Source organism: Eleutherodactylus coqui, chromosome 3 (genome assembly GCF_035609145.1).
Source record: "Eleutherodactylus coqui strain aEleCoq1 chromosome 3, aEleCoq1.hap1, whole genome shotgun sequence".
NCBI classification, from domain to species: Eukaryota; Metazoa; Chordata; class Amphibia; order Anura; family Eleutherodactylidae; genus Eleutherodactylus; species Eleutherodactylus coqui.
In genome coordinates, this window is record NC_089839.1 from 24835404 (window position 1) to 24856764 (window position 21361).

At 50.2% G+C, this 21361-nt stretch overlaps 1 protein-coding gene across 3 annotated transcripts in view; it reads right to left on the minus strand.

Annotated features, from left to right (window-relative positions):
- Window positions 1-21361, minus strand: part of LOC136620527 (class I histocompatibility antigen, F10 alpha chain-like) — a 50445-nt gene that overhangs the window by 19929 nt on the left and 9155 nt on the right. The window contains exons 4-5 of one of the 3 annotated variants that reach the window (XM_066595372.1): window positions 4272-4544; window positions 28-120 (exon numbers count right to left, since the gene is read on the minus strand). In XM_066595372.1, coding sequence (XP_066451469.1) covers window positions 28-120; window positions 4272-4544 — 366 coding nt within the window. Of the gene's footprint in view, window positions 1-27; window positions 127-4271; window positions 4545-21361 lie in introns of all 3 variants that reach the window. The other 2 variants (XM_066595371.1, XM_066595373.1) reach the window with 2 other exon arrangements.

The window sequence follows — 21361 nt, forward strand, 5'->3', positions numbered from 1 at the left end:
TGAATATAGCGCTATACTGATACTTACTTCTATATAGGAGAAATCCAACAACCGCAGCAACAAGAAGAACGACGACCACCACAGCGACGACCACCGGTGTCACCCAGGAACTCGGCTGTTCTGGTTAGAAAACAGAAGGGTAACGATGAGCTGCGGATTATACTGAGATCTTCATGTATCAGAGATCCACACGAGAGTCTCCCCCGCTGTAGTAACGACATACGTGTAGTGTAATAGTATCACATACATGTGCAGGATCTAGATTTATATCTCTTCACACAGCTCCCTCTTATGGCCCATTCATCATTCATATGACTGTAATTGTCGGATGACAGAACACCTCACCTATGGAGGCAGTCACAAAACCTCAGACATATAATCCCATCAAGAAAGATGGCCGGGAGAGCGTCAATGGAAATCCCCGGGTTGTGGGACCTCGGCTGTAGACCACGGGATAATCAAAAGCTGAACATAGTTATAATTCATAAAGTGAGAAGAAAAATCCTTCGCTGCTATATGCTGTGTGGAGCGGTAATAATGTGTAACAATAGGAACGGTCATCACCGGGGGACACAGAGATCCATAAGTCCCCCCAATCCTGGTCTGCGATAAGAATGTAATATCAGATGTTGTAGGTCTTTTTCCAATCCTTTCATTCCCGACAATTAGTAGATATGGTGGATGTAACATGTAGAACAAGAAAAGGATCCCGGCAACACATCACGAAGGCTACAACCTTCTTTTTCAAGCAAACTACAGTCTAGTTACATATAGGGTTTATGTAGCAATGACACAATGTCTGAAGGTACGTCATTTAAAGACGTCCTCCTTAGTGTGTATTCTGTGGCCCGTGAGCCCAGGAGGTAATATTTGTCCTTGTGGAGAGCACCATGAGGGTCTATGGGGTCTTATAGGCCATGCAATCCTTCTGGGACAAACCTATGTAAATGAGCGATGGAACAACCCTCCACAGCGCCATCTATTGGAAGGTAGCTACATGATGAGTCCATATGACTGGGGATGTGAGACAGGTATTCTAGTCCAGGATGATTGGACTACATTCCACGGTTCAGCTTCTTTTTTGTTTTTGCATGATAAACTGCTTTTTTGATGTCCCCCACAAGTTCTCTATGTGATTGGTCAGGGGATCGGGCCGGCCACCCCATGACCGCAAGCCTGTTGTCTGTAACCAAGATGTTGTTCGCTTACTGGTGTGTTTTGGTCATTGTGGTGTTGAAGCCCCCATGTTAAGGGCATTTCTTCTTCAGCATTGGACAACATGATCTCCTCAAGATTTCTAATATATTTAACCTGATCCTTGATCCCTCGTATGTGATAAATAGGCCCAACACCGCGGTATGAGAAACATCCCCATATCATGATTGTTGCCCCACCATGCTTTACTGTCTTCACAGTGTACTGTGGCATCAATTCAGTGCCGGGGGTCGTCTGATAATGTCTGCTGCCACCAGACCCAAAGAGGACAATGTAACTTTCATCAGTCCACACGATGTAGCGCCATTTCGCTTTGCACCAGTCTATGTGTTCCTTTGCGAATTTTAACCTCTTCAGGGTGTCTTTTTTTCGACACAGGGACTCTGTGGGGAGTTCTTGCTGGTAACCTGTCTTCACTTATTCATCTTCTGATTGTAGCCGTAGTCACTGGGAGGTTCTGATCTTCTGTGATCTTTCTGGAGGTGATCATCGGCTGAGCCTTTGCCATTTTGGCTATTCTTCGATCCATATGAACAGCAGTTCCCGGCTTCCTTCTGCGTCCTTCAGGTTTGGGGCCACTTCCAGGTATTTGAGACCATCTTAGCGGAGCAGCCTATAATCTGCTGCTCTTCTCTGGATGTTTTTCTCTCCAATCAACTTTTTATTAAAGTCCGTCCTTCATCAGAACAACGTCTGGAACGCCTCATGTTCACCACAATGTCAGAAGAAAACACACTATAACCAACATGTACAACATTTGCCGCCCTCCTACCTGAAATAAGGGCCAACATTAACCCCTGTTATTCCACAGAATTAATGACCAATTTAACCCCTCGCTGCTATTATTTTTGAAAACTCCCCTTTTAATGAGTAATTCAGTTACTCAGAATGAGCGCCGCGTCCTAAGGCCACTTTCACACGGCAGTTTTCATGTTCAGTTTTTTGTGCGCCCAAACCAGGAGCGGGTCCACAATACTTTCTAATGTTAAAGACGCATCGCAAATTTGTGCTTTGCGATTTTTGTGTGATGCGTTAACATTAGAAAGTCCCATTGACATTCCTGTTAACGCAGCGCTAAAAAAACGCAAGTGTGTGGGAGCCCTTACTCTACCACACTTACTTGCTATGTAGAAATATCACTTCTACCAAAAACAGTGATTTAGCAGGTATTTTGAGCCCTCCTGTACATGTATCCCATGGGGTGTGAGGAGTTAGGGTGCATTTAGACTGAAAGCTTTGCATAACTCTTAAGTAGCTAATTAGCTACTTAAAGAGTTATGCAGGCGGAGCGGGACACCACTGTTAATGCCGAGAACAAAACGTCTGTTTGGTATATGCAAACAGCTGCTATGTAGTCACAGTCACCAGTGGTGTCCTGCTGAGTTGCCAGCTCCGAGAAACAGTAGGAGCGCTGACAGCTCCTTTGTTCTCAAGAGCTTTCTGCTAGTATCCCGCTGGGAAGTCCAAGCAGAATATCAGCTGAAAGAATGCTATCAGTGCCACCCGCTGAGAAAATCAGTGTGCGGCACTGATAAGGCTCATCCCTAATTCCTAGCTTGCTAGAAATGAATGATGAACGAATAGTGCACGAACAGGGCGCGATGTCAGCGCGTTTAGACAGAACAATTATCGCTCAAAAGATGGCTTTTGAGCGATATCATTGTATCTAAATGGGCATTTTAACTGAGACTGGTTTACTAGATCCTGAGTCAATAACATGTTCAACAAGAACAGATTCATTGGGATATACATACACACGGGTCTTTCTTTAGCTTCACTCTTAATGCAGCTTTGAATTACTTTACAATGGACTTTGTTGTGATAAGAGAACAGCCCCATTTACACGCAAAGATGATTGCTCCAAAGATGTCTTTTGAGCTATCATTTTGCATAAACTACTACATGGTACTAATCCCTATTAGTACCAAGTAGCAGCATGTGAGCCGCCAGGAGCTGTAATCAGGAAACAGACCACCCGCTGTTCCCTGATTAATTTCGCTTTGTCAGGGCTGACAGCTGAGACAAAGCAATCAGCTGTTATCAGCTGTCCCGGGGCGGGGCAGAGCACAGCGTGCGGTCCGTCTTATCAGCTGTTCTGCTTTCAGGCAGAACTAAATTCCATTGTTCGGCCGAACAGTGAAAGATGGGCACATTTACACACCACGATTATTGCTCAAAAGATGGCTTTTGAGCAAATTCTGAGCGATAATTGTTGCGTCTAAATGGGCCTTAAATGGGTTAACATAAGATAACTTTCTGCAGAGTGATATCACAATGAAGGTAAAATGTCACAGCTTTATGTCTAGAACACAGGGGATTATCAAACCACTAAAATGGGGGAGAGATCAGTAGTGGAACTCTTTAGCTGTTTCTTATTAAATGGGATGTCTGACCGCTGCATTGTCTCCTCGCAGGTCCTTCTCACCCAACACCAGTCCTATCCCCCACATGTCCTTACACACTGCTGCTGGTACCGCAACCATCAGTGCTGCTCTAGAAACATCCTTACTAATGATCAAAACGGCCACAACAGACCCAGATGACATGTGCGGCAATACGACTGATATGTCACAAAGCAGCAAGACGGAGGGTGACCCATGGGGCGAATAGCAGGAAGTGATGCATTCTTCTGGCCATGTGACCAAGGGACAGAGCCGACCTCGGGGTTTGTTTTACATTTCGCCTCCAGTGGGTAATTTGTTCTAATGTTACCACCTCGGGGGAAGTCCACCCGTGGTCTGAGAATCTGACTATATTCAGACTGCTGTGTGCTCTTCCATGGACTTCTATAGGACAACATGTGTGTGTGGCCTTCACTGGGGGGACGGGAAGAGGGGAGCAGGTAATTATACAAAAATATATCCCCTGGCTCCACCATTACCTCCTCAAACACCATCATAACTTAATTTATGGCGCTGTTCAGAGGTGACAGGTTCCCTTTAATGAGATGCCGGCGATCGATCAATAGATCATACAATTATATATCACAGTAGTGATCGCCAGTCATGACATATTGCAGAGTCTTCTGTCATCCAGCCAGTCAGGATACAACTCACCCCACACAATGTTCAGCGGCGCCCCCAGGCTGCTGTGATCCACATAACAGGAGTAACTGTCGTCCTCGCCGGGCATCACGTCTGCACTGACCCTGATCTGATAGGTGCCGTCAGGATTGGGGAGGACATGTGTGGTCTCATATGTGGGAACGTCGTCCACCCTGTTCTTCATCCACTTCACATCCACATGTCTGGGATGGAATCCGTACACCTGACAGTGAAGCATCAAGGTGCCATCTTTATGCTGACCGGATACCTTCACCGTTGGCCGAACTGAAAGGAAAATGAAGAATATAGAATGACAAGAATTAAGATGACGCATCTAAACATCTTCACTCGGTAAGAACGAGAGCCGACCCTCCAGTAGCTGGGCATATGAATAACATGCATGGGGGCAGTACTGAGTCACTTACATTCTGGGGACTCTTTCTTCTGTCAGGCCACATAGTACGTGTAGTGCACCAGACCTGTGTATGCCATATCTGTGTGCAGGTATAGTACTCAGCAGCGCCCCCCTCAGTATAAGGAGGGGTGTGAGTGGTTGCTCATCAGTACCTTCACCTGTGCGGTGGCTCCTCCATATAGCAGTCTGGCTGTCTGCATGTTCAGGGATGTGGTGCTTCTACCTGCCCTCTTGTATTAGTACATTGGTCATTATATGGCCGCTTCCTGTGATTGTGTTTGATAATATATTCAGTGCCTATTAGACTGATGTACTTAATGTTACACTTATCATAATTAGTCATATGGATCTCACAGAGATATATAACTCACTAGATTTGGACTAGTTACAGGCCTCTAAGTATCTGATGTCATTATCACTAAGGGGACACGATACTTATGTCCCCCGTCCTCCTAGAACAAGAGGTGAGTTAGCCCCTTATCCCCGTAGTCTATTGGGTTTTCTAGTTTCTACATCATACATTTGTATAATGCACCAGGATGGGGGCAGAGAAACGTGCTGCTCTCCCCCCTCCAGACACCGGGTGCGCCCTTCATACTTAGAGGCACGCTCAGGTTGGACTACCTTGGCCTACTGACGCAATACTGTACTACATTATGACCTTCTGTCATGTCTGACTATGTTCCCACACATGGGGATATTATAGCCCAGAGCTCTGACGGTCTCCGTTCCCCTCTTACAATAATTAGGTTTACTCCCCCCTCATTCTATAATAGCCATAATACTATCTCATAACGTTTAAGGGTTTAACCCCTCCATTCAAAAGAATAAAGGCCTTTATACAATATCGCACATCCAAGCCGGACGTCATCTGCCTCCAGGAGACCCTCTGTTACACCCCCTGTGCTCCTAAATATCTTCACCCCCAATATTTGTGGGTCTGCTCCTCAGTAGCTTCTATAAAACACCAAGGTGCCCCTCAGGAGGAGAGAGAAGAGCGGCCGCCTCACACTGCGATGCATAAGGGACAGAGGAGCTATAAGGGCTCATGCCGCAGCGATTTACACATACGCAGCCCATACACTCTGCCTGCAGAGACAGGTACGGGCCGAGTATGGCACTGCGCATGCCCGCAAATCACACGTCACAGACATGCACAGAATGATTTTTTTTTTTATTCCCTGCCCTGAACATGCGTATGGAAATGCTGCCTGTACACAATGTATTCTGTATGGACAGTATATCGATACGCAGAGAATAGAGCATGCTGCGATTTATTTCTCTTGTGTATTGATACGCAGTGCCCACACGCCGGTGTACATGGAGCAATGAGGGTCCATTGACTTTCATTGCCTCCATTCAGCACGTATCATGTGTGCAATGTAATACATGGTGAAAACACGGTCATGGGCATGAGCCCTTAGGCATCTTATTCTTAAAGATGGCAGCCGATAACCAGGCACTTATGGTCACGTTGGCCGACCTTCTATATCTTTGCCCCAGTGAATACTTAGTGAGGGGACCTGACATCTGCTGTAAGCATATATGATTGAGACAGCATTGTACAGGACCACCATAGAGGAATAATGTGATAGCCGCTGTTTGTCATGATTGTATATCGGGAGGGAAATCCTCTCTCCTTAAGGAGAGCCCCTACAAGGTGTGTGAATACCTCTGCAGCGCCACCTACTGTTCCATCTTCCTTATTTGCATATATTTCCCAGAGGAGCATGCATGGCCTTTAACCCTTTGCAATCCAATTTTGGATTCAGGGTTTCCTAGGGGGCTTTCTCTTTCTGCAATTATACAATGGCGCCATCTGCTGGCTAGAGACAGTACTGTGGTATGGGACATGCTGGAGAGGCCCCGACAACAGAGCAGCCAGTAATATACAGTAAAAATACCCTGCTGGATGTCTTCTGACATCGGAGCTGTACAGCCTTCCATCAGAATGTCTTCAGACGTCAGACAGTGGATTGGAAAGGGTTAAGCCTTCTCACTCACCTCCTAGGTGTCTCCACACACCTAGTGGCTCTACACCAGTACCGTTCTGTAATGGGGCCCCATGAGTTCTGTAATACCCATGACTATAGTAGATCATGAGGAGCACCTGGATTACCTGTGCATTATTATGTAGAGATGATACCCTCTCGATCCAAGTCAGGAACCTACTGCACACGGATGAGGGGCAAAATTCCCGAAACAGCTGGACATTTATGATTTTCTGGCTTGGCTTTCAATTCCCAATCATTGTTTTAAAGACTTGTTTAAAGGGTCTGACATTGATTTGAAAGAATGCTGCCATCCAATAGGTGGCGCTGCAGAGGTATTGTTCCATCTGCACGATGGTATAGACATGAGAGTCATAGGATTAAGGGTGCATTCCCAGGAACGTATATCGGCTCGGTTTTCACGCCGAGCCGATATACGTCCTCCTCATCTGCAGGGAGGGGGGCCTGGAAGAGCCAGGAGCAGGAACTGAGCTCCCGCCCCCTCTCTGCACTATTTGCAATGGGGAGAGGCGGGACGGGGGCGGGGTTAATTCTCGGAACTCAGCCCCACCCCCGTCCCGCCTCGTCTTATTGCAAATAGTGCAGAGGGGCAGAGAGGAGGCAGAGAGGGGGCGGGAGCTCAGTTCCTGCTCCTGGTTCTTCCACGCTCCCCCCCCTCCTGCAGATGAAGACGTATATCAACTCGGCGTGAAAACCGAGCCGATATACGTTCTTGTGAATGCACCCTAAGGGTGCCCACCCACTGGCGTTTTTTTTCACTGCGAAATTCGCAGGTTTTTTTTTTCTGCAGGGGGTCTATGGGACTTGTAATGTAAAAATCGCGATCGCGCAAAATCGCGATTTACCGCGATATCGCGATTTTGCGCGATCGCGATTTTAGCTTTGCATGTCCCATAGCCCAAAGAGCCCTGCAGAAAAAAAAAAACGCTGCGAATTTCGCAGTAAAAAAACACTAGTGGGTGGGCACCCTAATGCAGTAATAAACTGACCCCATCTAATTAGGGGCAATGAGGCGGATGATGGTTGTAACATTGGGTAGTCATGAGGTATACAATGTCTTCTAGTACTACCATCACTCTCCCCATACAAGGGATGTGTAAGGATGAACTTCATAGCCATGGCTTTAAGGGAACTGAGACCCCTCGCCCTACCATTACTGCTCCTTTAGAAGAGGGTAAGAAGATAGAGTACAGTTGTTGTTATAGACTGGATATGTGCCAGACCGAGGCAGGAGAGACACAGAGTCAGCCACCACTAAAATTACTCCTCCTATGGAAAGGGGTAAGTGGTGGAAGATGGTAGTCATGAATAAGTAGTTATGGGGGACCTGAGACTTACAGTCCTAGTATTAGTACTCGTATAAGAGACGGTAATAGTATAGAGGATAACATTCATAAGTGACCGGACCCGTGCGATGCCAACGATATGAGAGATGAAGAGTCACACATTTTACTATTACTCCTCCTATAGAGAGAGTAATATGGTGGATGCTAGTAGACCTCATCCAGTAATCATGCAGAACACGGAGACCCGCAGTCCTACTATTACTCCTCCTGTAAAAGAGGGTAATGAGAATGGTTGTCACTATTGACTGAACCTGTGTGATACAGAAATGGAGAGTCAGACATCTTACTATTACTCCTCCTATGGAAGGGAGTCAAGTGGAGAATGACAGTAGTCATCATTGAATCATGCAAAATCCAGACCCGCAGTCCTCCCATAGTATGGGGTAATGAGATAGTGGATGGTTAGTATAGGGTAATGAGATAGAGGATGCTTGTTATGATTGATACTGAAATAGTCACACAGCTTACTATTACTCCTCCTATGGTTGGGGGAAATGTGATGAATGATGGCGGTCATCATTGACCAATCATGCTGAATACTCCTCCTATAAAAGAGGGTAATGAGACCGAGGATGATTGTCATGACCAGCTGTTAACTGCTTGTCCCCTGAAGTATAATTGTATAGTCATGGAGGATCTGGAGTCTCGCTGTAATTCAGTTACTTCTCCTATGGAAGGCAGTAATGTGGCTGCTTGATGCTTGCCATAACAGTGCATTGCTGGTAGGCATATACTGGCTGTGACACTATTATTCCTACTAGTAGTAGTGAGGGTAAAGTCTATGTGTGGTAGTCCAGGGTAATTATGGTATACAGGGACACCTACCCATCAGGTCCTGGGCTCATTTGATGGTCCAGCTCCATGTTGCTCCTCTCAAATAAGAAGCATGCCCGTTAGGGCAGAGATTACCTGGTTTAGGCCAGGGATCATTGAAATGATGATTGCTGGTGAGGAGAGGTGTAAACAGAATGTGAATCCTGCTGTACCCCGTGGAGCTACCATCACTCTGATGAAGGCTACTGAAGCTGGTAGAAGTGGTGAAGTACCGGACCGTCGTCTTATGGCACGAGAAGACTGACTAGAAGCCAGCAAGTGCCGTGATCTTCACGTGGTTGTAAGTGGGCGCTGTGATAAGCCAAGTCTTGTTTAAAGACCAAACTCACATATCATGGGAAGTTTCGCCCCCTTTCCACATCAACCAAAGGTCCAGCCCCTGTTGCGGCCTAAATATGTGGCAAGCCTCTCAGATATAGCTTGAACTAACAGTCCTTCCTTTACTGCTGCTAACCTGAGGCACAAGTTCACTCCGCTACCTCAGGCACATTTGATCACGGCCGCTTTTCTCCTAGTTTCATGGGGTCTGCCCTGTCTGTGCTTTCTCCAGCCGCAGGTGAAAAAGACTCTCTCCGCTCTGCCCTCCAGTGCTTGACCTCTTCATTCTACTCAACTCATCTTAAACCAAAGAGCCGACTACTCCCGGCTTGAGCAAGGCTTGCTTAAGCTCCACACCCTGTGGCTCTCGGTCCTGCATTCTTCTCCTTTAAAAAAAAACCTCGCATAGCACTGCATGCACCTAGTTCGTAGTGTGAAGCTGCCAGCCTCATTGTTTTCAATGGGCGACGCGAAGGCACATCCAAAGATAAGACATGCCACTATTTGTTTCCTGCATTGCAGCGCGATGAAGGGAAAAGTAGTGTTGGGCTACGCAGATTTAGACCTTATAGGTAGTTCACGATGGCAGGTAGGCTTGTCACCTGGCCGGTAATAAACTGTCATGGTGGGCCGTTGCTGCTCATCTATTCATAGGTTTGCAGTCAGCCACCTCTTGCATGCTCCACGCTGCACCCCTGACTCCCAGTCCTCTGCCCATAGGGCTGCCACATCCTCCCTCCCCTTTTGTTAAAGGGCTAATGTGCGCCCTTGAATCCTATCCCCCACCAATCACCAGCCATATCCTGTTATATTACACATCCTCCCCCTTATGGAGAATGCCTAATCAGTTGCCCTCTTACTGCCCCTTCTGGTAAAGCCCCCATTTGTGTATATCCTGGTGCGGATCCTTGCCTGACTCTGACCATTCTGACTCTGGACATTATTACTGCTTGCTGCCGGCCCTGATGTTCAGCCTGGACCTCATTAATACACTTGTGCTCCCGGCCCTGATGTTCGGCCTGGACCTCGTTAATACACTTGTGCTGCCGGCCCTGATGTTCAGCCTGGACCTTGTTAATACACTTGTGCTGCCGGCCCTGATGTTCAGCCTGGACCTCGTTAATACACTTGTGCTGCCGGCCCTGATGTTCAGCCTGGACCTCGTTAATACACTTGTGCTGCCGGCCCTGATGTTCAGCCTGGACCTCGTTAATACACTTGTGCTGCCGTCCCTGATGTTCAGCCTGGACCTCGTTAATACACTTGTGCTGCCGGCCCTGATGTTCAGCCTGGACCTTGTTAATACACTTGTGCTGCCGGCCCGGATGTTCAGCCTGGACCTCGTTAATAGACTTGTGCTGCCGGCCCGGATGTTCAGCCTGGACCTCGTTAATAGACTTGTGCTGCCGGCCCGGATGTTCAGCCTGGACCTTGTTAATACACTTGTGCTGCCGGCCCGGATGTTCAGCCTGGACCTCGTTAATACAGTTGTGCTGCCAGTTCTGATTGTAGCCTGGACCACGTTAATACACTTGTGCTGCCGTCCCTGATGTTCAGCCTGGACCTCGTTAATACACTTGTGCTGCCGGCCCGGATGTTCAGCCTGGACCTCGTTAATACACTTGTGCTGCCGGCCCTGATTGTAGCCTGGACCTCGTTAATACACTTGTGCTGCCGGCCCTGATGTTCAGCCCGGACCTTGTTAATACACTTGTGCTGCCGGCCCTGATTGTAGCCTGTATTACTGCAAGACTCCTGTTCAGACTGTTGGGTACTGCGACTCGGCCCAGTGCAGCGTCAGCAGCCAGACAATAGGGACTATCTGGATGAGTAACAGCTTGGAGACCCTGCAACAAGGACCGGATCCAGCTTGGAAGTGTCAGGGGTGCCGGACATAAACCTCCAGTGGCCCTAATTATCTTTTACCGAAAACAATTATGCCGAGGTGGGGCACGGGGCTGAATGGCGTCACCCTACCACCGAACTGCCAAGACCGACTCCTGACTGTCCAGTCAAGGCTATTACAAGCAGCTTCTTCTCCTACACTGTCAGTAGTACTGGACACGAGGCGCTCTATAAAAAAGAATAACGTCCTCCCCTCCCCCGTCTCCTGAACTAAAACATGGGGGAAGAGTCAGGTTATCCTCTACATAGATCGCACTGCGTACGGTACTAATGACAGCGTGAGTGAGAAAGAAGTTGCTTGTAAGAATGGTAATGTCTAACCAGAGGTTTGGGGTGGGACAATTACTAAATGAGGCCACAGAGGGGGCACTATTACTATGATGGATACTGAGAGGAGGGAAAAGCGACAGAACAGGAACAGTCTACAGAAAAATCTTCATGGCGATCTGAGCTCATATATAGGAAAGAAAATCTAAACCAGACGTCCCCTATAACCACTGGAGGTAACCGCACTGTAATCACTATCACTGTGTTGAGCTGGGATCTGAATGGGTCTACTAGAGCTGAGCTGCTATGTCTGCTGGGTTCTACAACTTGCTTCCTAGAATAATATATAAAGTTTTGTTTGGTAATAATTTGGAGTTCTCTATGGTACTGGTGTATCTTGACACCACCAGAAGCTAGGGGTGTGACAGCTGTCACCAGGAGTGAACGCTCCTGTCACGCCCCTAGCTTAGGACTGGCTGCCAAGATACAGCAGTAAAGCCCAAGGGAGCAAGCAGGAGACTGACCGTCGGCCAGTCATGGCGACTCAGAGGGCAGACGCAGAGATACTGGCTGCGTGAAGAGCCCATCTGCAGTGATCTGCCGGGGCTGCACGGAGGCAGACGGGTGCGCAGAGGGTAGGCTGCCTGCGGAGGAAGTGGGGGCTGGAGACTGTACTCTGGGCTGTGCGCGGACAGCTGTGAAGTAGTCAACCCCCCCTTCCCCGGGTAATGTGAGAGCGGGGCTAGCCTCTAGCAGACATGGAAGGCCGACAGGAAAGTAGTGTGACAGCGGACCTGCGAGGCCAGGTGACACCAGTGGAGTCCGGAGCTCCAGCAGCACAGCAGCCTCCAAACCCTGGCTGCGCCGGCGGGGCCAGGGTGCTGTCACTCTAAGGTGCTACCAGGTACGCTCCCCCTTGCGGTGTGTGCGCTCCCCGCTTTCGGCAACTGGAGTCGGCGGCCACACTTCCTGATGCTCCCCCCTTCGGTCTGTGGCCCCCGCTGTCGGCTATTAGGGGTGGCGGCCACGCTTCCTGATGCTCCCCCCTGCGGTCTGTGGTCCTCACTGTCGGGAATCGGGGGTCGCAGCGGCTTGTCTTGGATTTTAACGCCACCATGTAGCACACCACACACAGCCAATCGGAATGTAGAGGCTTGACGGGGCATTAACTGCAAAAACGCCAGGTCAGCCCTTAGCTTCTGGTGACGTCAAGATACACCAGTACCGTTCTGTAATGGGGCCCTATGAGTTCTGTAATACCCCTGCCTATAGTAGGCCATGAGGGGCCCCTGGACTACCTGTACATTATTATGAAGGGGTCAGCAGCTAGAGCCCCAATATGAGGGGCGTCTATTGCTCGCGACTCACTACAAGGTGAACTGGTGACACAATACAGGAGGCCTTGGCAGCTGGCACCTCAATACAAGGGACCTTAGAGTACAGCGCTGGAATATAAGAATAGTGACAGACATTTTGGTGAAAAAGATGGCAGCCTTAGTGGGGCGTCATGTCACCTTTTTGCCTAGGACAGAAAAAAAGTCAGAATGTGTCCCGGTCTTACGCCTACATCAGTCACAGAAAAGAGAGCATGGAGGCGGTTCTGTTATTACCATAAAAGTAGAATAGCAGAATATATTATACTGCACCACCAGATGGCGCTATAATAGAGTCCGGCTGTATTCTGTACTGATTGTGGGGAGAGGGGGGTCCGGACTGTAATATCGCTATATAATAAATACACTACTAAACTAATATATAAATCATGCTGCAGCTCCGTATCTAAGCCACAAGAGGCAGAAAAGAGCCTCATATCATAATCCACATTATCACACAGAGAGGACGGGCGGCTTATCCGGAGATCAGCGGTGCAGGAACAGGACGATCTCAGCACAGGAAGGTATATTGGGAGACATTTATAATGACAATTTCTGACATAAAAAAACAGCAAATATTTGCGCAAGTAGAAAATGTGTGCAAAAATATGCAACTTTTTAGCATCCGTGCGGTCCTAGCCACTTCTGGAAAAAAAGAGTGGGTGGTGCTGGTGAGGAAGAAGGGGGGGGGGGGGGATGCCCTGGCCCGACAGATTTAGGTGTTAGTTAGAAACTGGAGAAAATGATGGCAGAAATATACAGTGGGTCGGACCTGGCATACATTTCTGAGAAGGTGCCTGGAGGTGCTGGGAAGCCCCTAATACATGAAGAGGTGTGCGTCCGGAAGCCACTGCTCCAACCCCTGTGCATTGGCCGGGGCTTGTAATTGCAGATGTAGCGCCCAGCCTGCAGTTACAAGTGCCGGCCACTACATAGGGGTCAGATCAGTGGCTTCCGCTCCGACCCCAGTGTATACCAGCGCTGTCAGCGGGTGCCGGAGCGCAGGGCCTCGGACGATCAACTATTGATGGCCTATCCTAGGAGAGCGCAGCAATAGTATTTTCATGGAAAACCCCTTTAATAAGTTATACAATACGTTTTATATATAATTAAAATGGCGCGGTTACCGAAAAAATAAAAATCATCTCGCTAAAACAAAGTCCTCGTACGGCGGCGTCTGCCGGGGAATACAGGTTATGGGTCTTGGAAGGTGGGAAGGAAAAGATCTCTGACTGTACTGAAGCTGGAAACCCACCATGTACATACATCACACATATATCACACAGATATATCATACATCACTAGAGATGAGCGAGCACCAAAATGCTCGGGTGCTCGTTACTCAGGACGAAAGTTTCGCGATGCTCGAGGGTTCGTTTCGAATAACGAACCCCATTGAAGTCAATGGACGACTCGAGCATTCTTGTATTTCGCCGATGCTCGCTAAGGTTTCCATTTGTGAAAATCTGGGCAATTCAAGAAAGTGATGGGAACGACACAGCAACGGATAGGGCAGGCGAGGGGCTACATGTTGGGCTGCATCTCAAGTTCCCAGGTCGCACTATTAAGCCACAATAGCGGCAAGAGTGGCCCCCCCCCCCCTCCCAACAATTTTTACTTCTGAAAAGCCCTCATTAGCAAGGCATACCTTAGCTAAGCACTACACTACCTCCAACAAAGCACAATCACTGCCTGCATGACACTCCGCTGCCACTTCTCCTGGGTTACATGCTGCCCAACCCCCCCCCCCCCCCCCGCATGACCCAGTGTCCACAGCACACACCAAAGTGTCCCTGCGCAGCCTTCAGCTGCCCTCATGCCACACCACACTCATGTCTATTTATAAGTGCGTCTGCCATGAGGAGGAACAGCAGGCACACACTGCAGAGGGTTGGCACGGCTAGGCAGCGACCCTCTTTAAAAGGGGCGGGGCGATAGCCCACAATGCTGTACAGAAGCAATGAGAAATCCAATACTGTGCCACCTCCATCAGGAGCTGCACACGTGGGCATAGCAATGGGGAACCTATGTGCCACACAGTATTCATTCTGTCAAGGTGTCTGCATGCCCCAGTCAGACCGCGGTTGTTTATAAATAGTCACAGGCAGGTACAACTCCGCAATGGGAATTCTGTGTGCACCCACAGCATGGGTGGCTCCCTGGAACCCACCGGCGGTACATAAATATATCCCATTGCATTGCCCATCACAGCTGAGGTAATGTCATGTTTAATGCAGGTGGGCTTCGGCCCACACTGCATGCCCCAGTCAGACTGGGGTTCTTTAGAAGTGGACACATGCAGTTACAACTCCGTGTGGACCGACAGCATGGGTGGGTGCCAGGAAGCCACCGGCGGTACATAAATATATCCCATTGCAGTGCCCAGCACAGCTGATGTAATGTCATGTTTAATGCAGGTGGGCTTCGGGACACACTGCATACCCCAGTCAGACTGGGGTTCTTTAGAAGTGGACACATGCAATTACAACTCCGTGTGGACCGACAGCATGGGTGGGTGCCAGGAAGCCACCGGCGGTACATAAATATATCCCATTGCAGTGCCCAGCACAGCTGAGGTAATGTCATGTTTAATGCAGGTGGGCTTCGGCCCACACTGCATGCCCCAGTCAGACTGGGGTTCTTTAGAAGTGGACACATGCAGTTACAACTCCGTGTGGACCGACAGCATGGGTGGGTGCCAGGAAGGCATCGGCGGTACATAAATATATCCCATTGCAGTGCCCAGCACAGCTGAGGTAATGTCATGTTTAATGCAGGTGGGCTTCGGCCCACACTGCATGCCCCAGTCAGACTGGGGTTCTTTAGAAGTGGACACATGCAGTTACAACTCCGTGTGGACCGACAGCATGGGTGGCTCCCTGGAACCCAACGGCGGTACATAAATATATCCCATTGCAGTGCCCAGCACAGCTGATGTAACGTCAGCTTTAAAGGGGTTGTCCCGAGGCACAAGTGGGTCTATACACTTCTGTATGGCCATATTAATGCACTTTGTAATGTACATTGTGCATTAATTATGAGCCATACAGAAGTTATAAAAAGTTTTTCACTTACCTGCTCCGTTGCTAGCGTCCTCGTTCCCATGGAGCCGACTAATTTTCGCCGTCTGATGGCCAAATTAGCCGCGCTTGCGCAGTCCGGGTCTTCTGCTTTCTTCAATGGGGCTCCGTGTAGCTCCGTGTAGCTCCGCCCCGTCACGTGCCGATTCCAGCCAATCAGGAGGCTGGAATCGGCAATGGACCGCACAGAAGCCCTGCAGTCCACCGAGGGGAGAAGATGCCGGCGGCCATCTTCAGCCGGTATGTACGAAGTCACCGGAGCGCGGGGATTCAGGTAAGCGCTGTCCGGTTTTTTCTTTAGGTCCCTGCATCGGGGTTGTCTCGCGCCGAACGGGGGGGGGGGAGGGGGTTGAAAAAAAAAAAAACCCGTTTCGGCGCGGGACAACCCCTTTAATGCAGGTGGGCAAAAAATTTATTGGATTACACTGTAGGCGAGGGCCCCAAAAAATTAGTGTACCAACAGTACTAATGTACCTCAGAAAAATTGCCCATGCCCAACCAAGAGGGCAGGTGAAACCCATTAATCGCTTTGGTTAATGTGGCTTAATTTGTAACTAGGCCTGGAGGCAGCCCAGTTAAAATAAAAATTGGTTCAGGTGCAAGTTTCAATGCTTTAATGAGCATTGAAACGTATAAAAATTGTTTACAAAAATTATATGACTGAGCCTTGTGGGCCTAAGAAAAATTGCCCGTTCGGCGTGATTACGTCAGGTTTCAGGAGGAGGAGCAGGAGGAGGAGGATGAATAGAATACACAGATTGATGAAGCTAAAAGGTCCCCGTTTTTGATGGTGATAGAGAACGATGCTTCCATCCACGGGTGCAGCTTACGTATTGCTTAGGTATCGCCGCTGTCCGCTGGTGGAGAAGAGAAGTCTGGGGAAATCCAGGCTTTGTTCATCTTGATGAGTGTAAGCCTGTTGGCACTGTCGGTTGACAGGCGGGTACGCTTATCCGTGATGATTCCCCCAGCCGCACTAAACACCCTCTCTGACAAGACGCTAGCCGCAGGACAAGCAAGCACCTCCAGGGCATACAGCGCAAGTTCAGGCCACGTGTCCAGCTTCGACACCCTGTAGTTGTAGGGGGCAGAGGCGTCACCGAGGACGGTCGTGCGATCGGCTACGTACTCCCTCACCATCCTTTTACAGTGCTCCAACCGACTCAGCCTTGACTGGGGAGCGGTGACACAGTCTTGCTGGGGAGCCAGAAAGCTGTCAAAGGCCTTAGAGAGTGTTCCCCTGCCTGTGCTGTACATGCTGCCTGATCTCCGCGCCTCCCCTGCTACCTGGCCCTCGGAACTGCGCCTTCTGCCACTAGCGCTGTCGGATGGGAATTTTACCATCAGCTTGTCCGCCAGGGTCCTGTGGTATAGCATCACTCTCGAAACCCTTTCCTCTTCGGGTATGAGAGTGCAAAGGTTCTCTTTATACCGTGGGTCGAGCAGTGTGTACACCCAGTAATCCGTAGTGGCCAGAATGCGTGTAACGCGAGGGTCACGAGAAAGGCATCCTAACATGAAGTCAGCCATGTGTGCCAGGGTACCTGTACGCAACACATGGCTGTCCTCACTAGGAAGATCACTTTCAGGATCCTCCTCCTCCTCAGGCCATACACGCTGAAAGGATGACAGGCAAGCAGCATGGGTACCCTCAGCAGTGGGCCAAGCTGTCTCTTGGCCCACTGCTAGGAAGATCACTTTCAGGATCCTCCTCCTCCTCAGGCCATACACGCTGAAAGGATGACAGGCAAGCAGCATGGGTACCCTCAGCAGTGGGCCAAGCTGTCTCTTCCCCTTCCTCCTCATGCTCCTCCACCTCCTCCTCCTCAACGCGCTGAGATATAGACATGAGGGTGCTCTGACTATCAAGCAACATACTGTCTTCCCCCGCCTCCGTTTCCGAGCGCAAAGCGTCTGCCTTTATGCTTTGCAGGGAACTTCTCAAGAGGCATAGCAGAGGAATGGTGACGCTAATGATTGCAGCATCCCCGCTCACCATCTGGGTAGACTCCTCAAAGTTTCCAAGGACCTGGCAGATGTCTGCCAACCAGGCTTACTCTTCTGTAAAGAATTGAGGAGGCTGACTCCCACTGCGCCGCCCATGTTGGAGTTGGTATTCCACTATAGCTCTACGCTGCTCATAGAGTCTGGCCAACATGTGGAGCGTAGAGTTCCACCATGTGGGCACGTCACACAGCAGTCGGTGCACTGGCAGATTAAACCGATGTTGCAGGGTGCGCAGGGTGGCAGCGTCCGTGTGGGACTTGCGGAAATGTGAGCAGAGCTGGCGCACCTTTCCGAGCAGGTCTGACAAGCGTGGGTAGCTTTTCAGAAAGCGCTGAACCACCAAATGAAAGACATGGGCCAGGCATGGCACGTGCGTGAGGCTGCCGAGCCGCCACCAGGTTACGGCCGTTGTCACACACGACCATGCCCGGTTGGAGGCTCAGCGGCGCAAGCCAGCGGTCGGTCTGCTCTGTCAGACCCTGCAGCAGTTCGTGGGCCGTGTGCCTCTTATCTCCTAAGCTGAGTAGTTTCAGCACGGCCTGCTGACGCTTGCCCACCACTGTGCTGCCACGCCGCGCGACACCGACTGCTGGCGACGTGCTGCTGCTGACACATCTTGATTGCGAGACAGAGGTTGCGTAGGAGGAGGAGGAGGGTGGTTTAGTGGAGGAAGGATACACCGCCGCAGATACCAGCACCGAGCTGGGGCCCGCAATTCTGGGGGTGGGTAGGACGTGAGCGGTCCCAGGCTCTGACTCTGTCCCAGCCTCCACTAAATTCACCCAATGTGCCGTCAGGGAGATATAGTGGCCCTGCTCGCCTGTGCTTGTCCACGTGTCCGTTGTTAAGTGGACCTTGGCAGTAACCGCGTTGGTGAGGGCGCGTACAATGTTGCGGGAGACGTGGTCGTGCAGGGCTGGGACGGCACATCGGGAAAAGTAGTGGCGACTGGGAACCGAGTAGCGCGGGGCCGCCGCCGCCATCATACCTTTGAAAGCCTCTGTTTCCACAAGCCTATATGGCAGCATCTCCATGCTTATCAATTTGGCTATGTGCACGTTTAACGCTTGAGCGTGCGGGTGCGTGGCGGCGTACTTGCGCTTGCGCTCCAAAACTTGCGCTAGCGACGGCTGGACGGTACGCTGAGAGACATTGGTGGATGGGGCCGAGGACAGCGGAGGTGAGGGTGTGGGTGCAGGCCAGGAGACGGTAGTGCCTGTGTCCTGAGAGGGGGGTTGGATCTCAGTGGCAGGTTGGGGCACAGGGGGAGAGGCAGCGGTGCAAACTGGAGGCGGTGAACGGCCTTCGTCCCACCTTGTGGGGTGCTTGGCCATCATATGTCTGCGCATGCTGGTGGTGGTGAGGCTGGTGGTGGTGGCTCCCCGGCTGATCTTGGCGCGACAAAGGTTGCACACCACTGTTCGTCGGTCGTCTGCACTCTCAGTGAAAAACTGCCACACCTTTGAGCACCTCGGCCTCTGCAGGGTGGCATGGCGCGAGGGGGCGCTTTGGGAAACAGTTGGTGGATTATTCTGTCTGGCCCTGCCTCTACCCCTGGCCACCGCACTGCCTCTTCCAACCTGCCCTGCTGCTGCACTTGCCTCCCCCTCTGAAGACCTGTCCTCAGTAGGCGTAGCAAACCAGGTGGGGTCAGTCACCTCATCGTCCTGCTGCTCTTCCTCCGAATCCTCTGTGCGCTCCTCCCTCGGACGTACTGCAATTACTACTACATGAGTGATAGACAACTGTGTCTCATCGTCATCGTCCTCCTCACCCACTGAAAGCTCTTGAGACAGTTGCCGGAAGTCCCCAGCCTCATCCCCCGGACCCCGGGAACTTTCCAAAGGTTGGGCATCGGTCACGACAAACTCCTCCAGTGGGAGAGGATTCGGAACCATTGCTGCCCATTCTGAGCAGGGGCCCGAGAACAGTTCCTGGGAGTCTGCCTGCTCCTCAGAATGTGTCATTGTAATGGAGTGAGGAGGCTGGGAGGAAGGAGGAGCAGCAGCCAGAGGATTCAGAGTTGCAGCAGTGGACGGCGCAGAACTCTGGGTGGTCGATAGATTGCTGGATGCACTTTCTGCCATCCACGACAGGACCTGCTCACACTGCTTATTTTCTAATAAAGGTCTACCGCGTGGACCCATTAATTGTGAGATGAATGTGGGGACGCCAGAAACGTGCCTCTCTCCTAATCCCGCAGCAGTCGGCTGCGATACACCTGGATCAGGAGCTCGGCCTGTGCCCACACCCTGACTTGGGCCTCCGCGTCCTCGCCCGTGTCCACGTCCACGTCCTCTAGGCCTACCCCTACCCCTCAGCATGGTGTATTACCAGTAGTGCAGAAACAGAATGCTGTAATTAAATGTGCCGCTTATTGGCCTGTGGTTGGAGGCTAACTTCGCTTACGGAACGCACAGCAGAGCCAGGAAAGAATTTTGCGCAAGCCTGCTGTAACACTTAGCTGGCTGCGTATTAATTAGGACTACTACCCCCAGCACAGACGCAGTACACTGAGGACGGTCACAGGCAGCCCAAATAGAATGTTTTTTCCCAAATTTTTTTGGAAAAGCCCACTGCCTATATAGACAGTATACGTCTTTCACCTTTTTCACTGTCCCTGCCTCAGCTCAGCACTACTGGCCCTATACTATGTAAAATTACTGCAGACTGTTTCCCTCTGGACAGGATGACAGCGGTGATGTGACGGGCAACGCAGAGCCAGGAAAGAATTTTGCGCAAGCCTGCTGTAACACTTAGCTGGCTGCGTATTAATTAGGACTACTACCCCCAGCACAGACGCAGTACACTGAGGACGGTCACAGGCAGCCCAAATAGAATGTTTTTTCCCAAATTTTTTTGGAAAAGCCCACTGCCTATATAGACAGTATACGTCTTTCACCTTTTTCACTGTCCCTGCCTCAGCTCAGCACTACTGGCCCTATACTATGTAAAATTACTGCAGACTGTTTCCCTCTGGACAGGATGACAGCGGTGATGTGACGGGCAACGCAGAGCCAGGAAAGTATTTTGCGCAAGCCTGCTGTAACACTTAGCTGGCTGCGTATTAATTAGGACTACTACCCCCAGCACAGACGCAGTACACTCAGGGTGGTCACAGGCAGCCCAAATAGAATGTTTTTTCCCAAATTTTTTTGGAAAAGCCCACTGTCTATATAGACAGTATACGTCTTTCACCTTTTTCACTGTCCCTGCCTCAGCTCAGCACTACTGGCCCTATACTATGTAAAATTACTGCAGACTGTTTCCCTCTAGACAGGATGACAGCGGTGATGTGACGGGCAATGCAGAGCCAAGAAAGAATTTTGCGCAAGCCTGCTGTAACACTTAGCTGGCTGCGTATTAATTAGGACTACTACCCCCAGCAGAGACGCAGTACACTCAGGGCGGTCACAGGCAGCCCAAATAGAATGTTTTTTCCCAAATTTTTTTGGAAAAGCCCACTGCCTATATAGACAGTATACGTCTTTCACCTTTTTCACTGTCCCTGCCTCAGCTCAGCACTACTGGCCCTATACTATGTA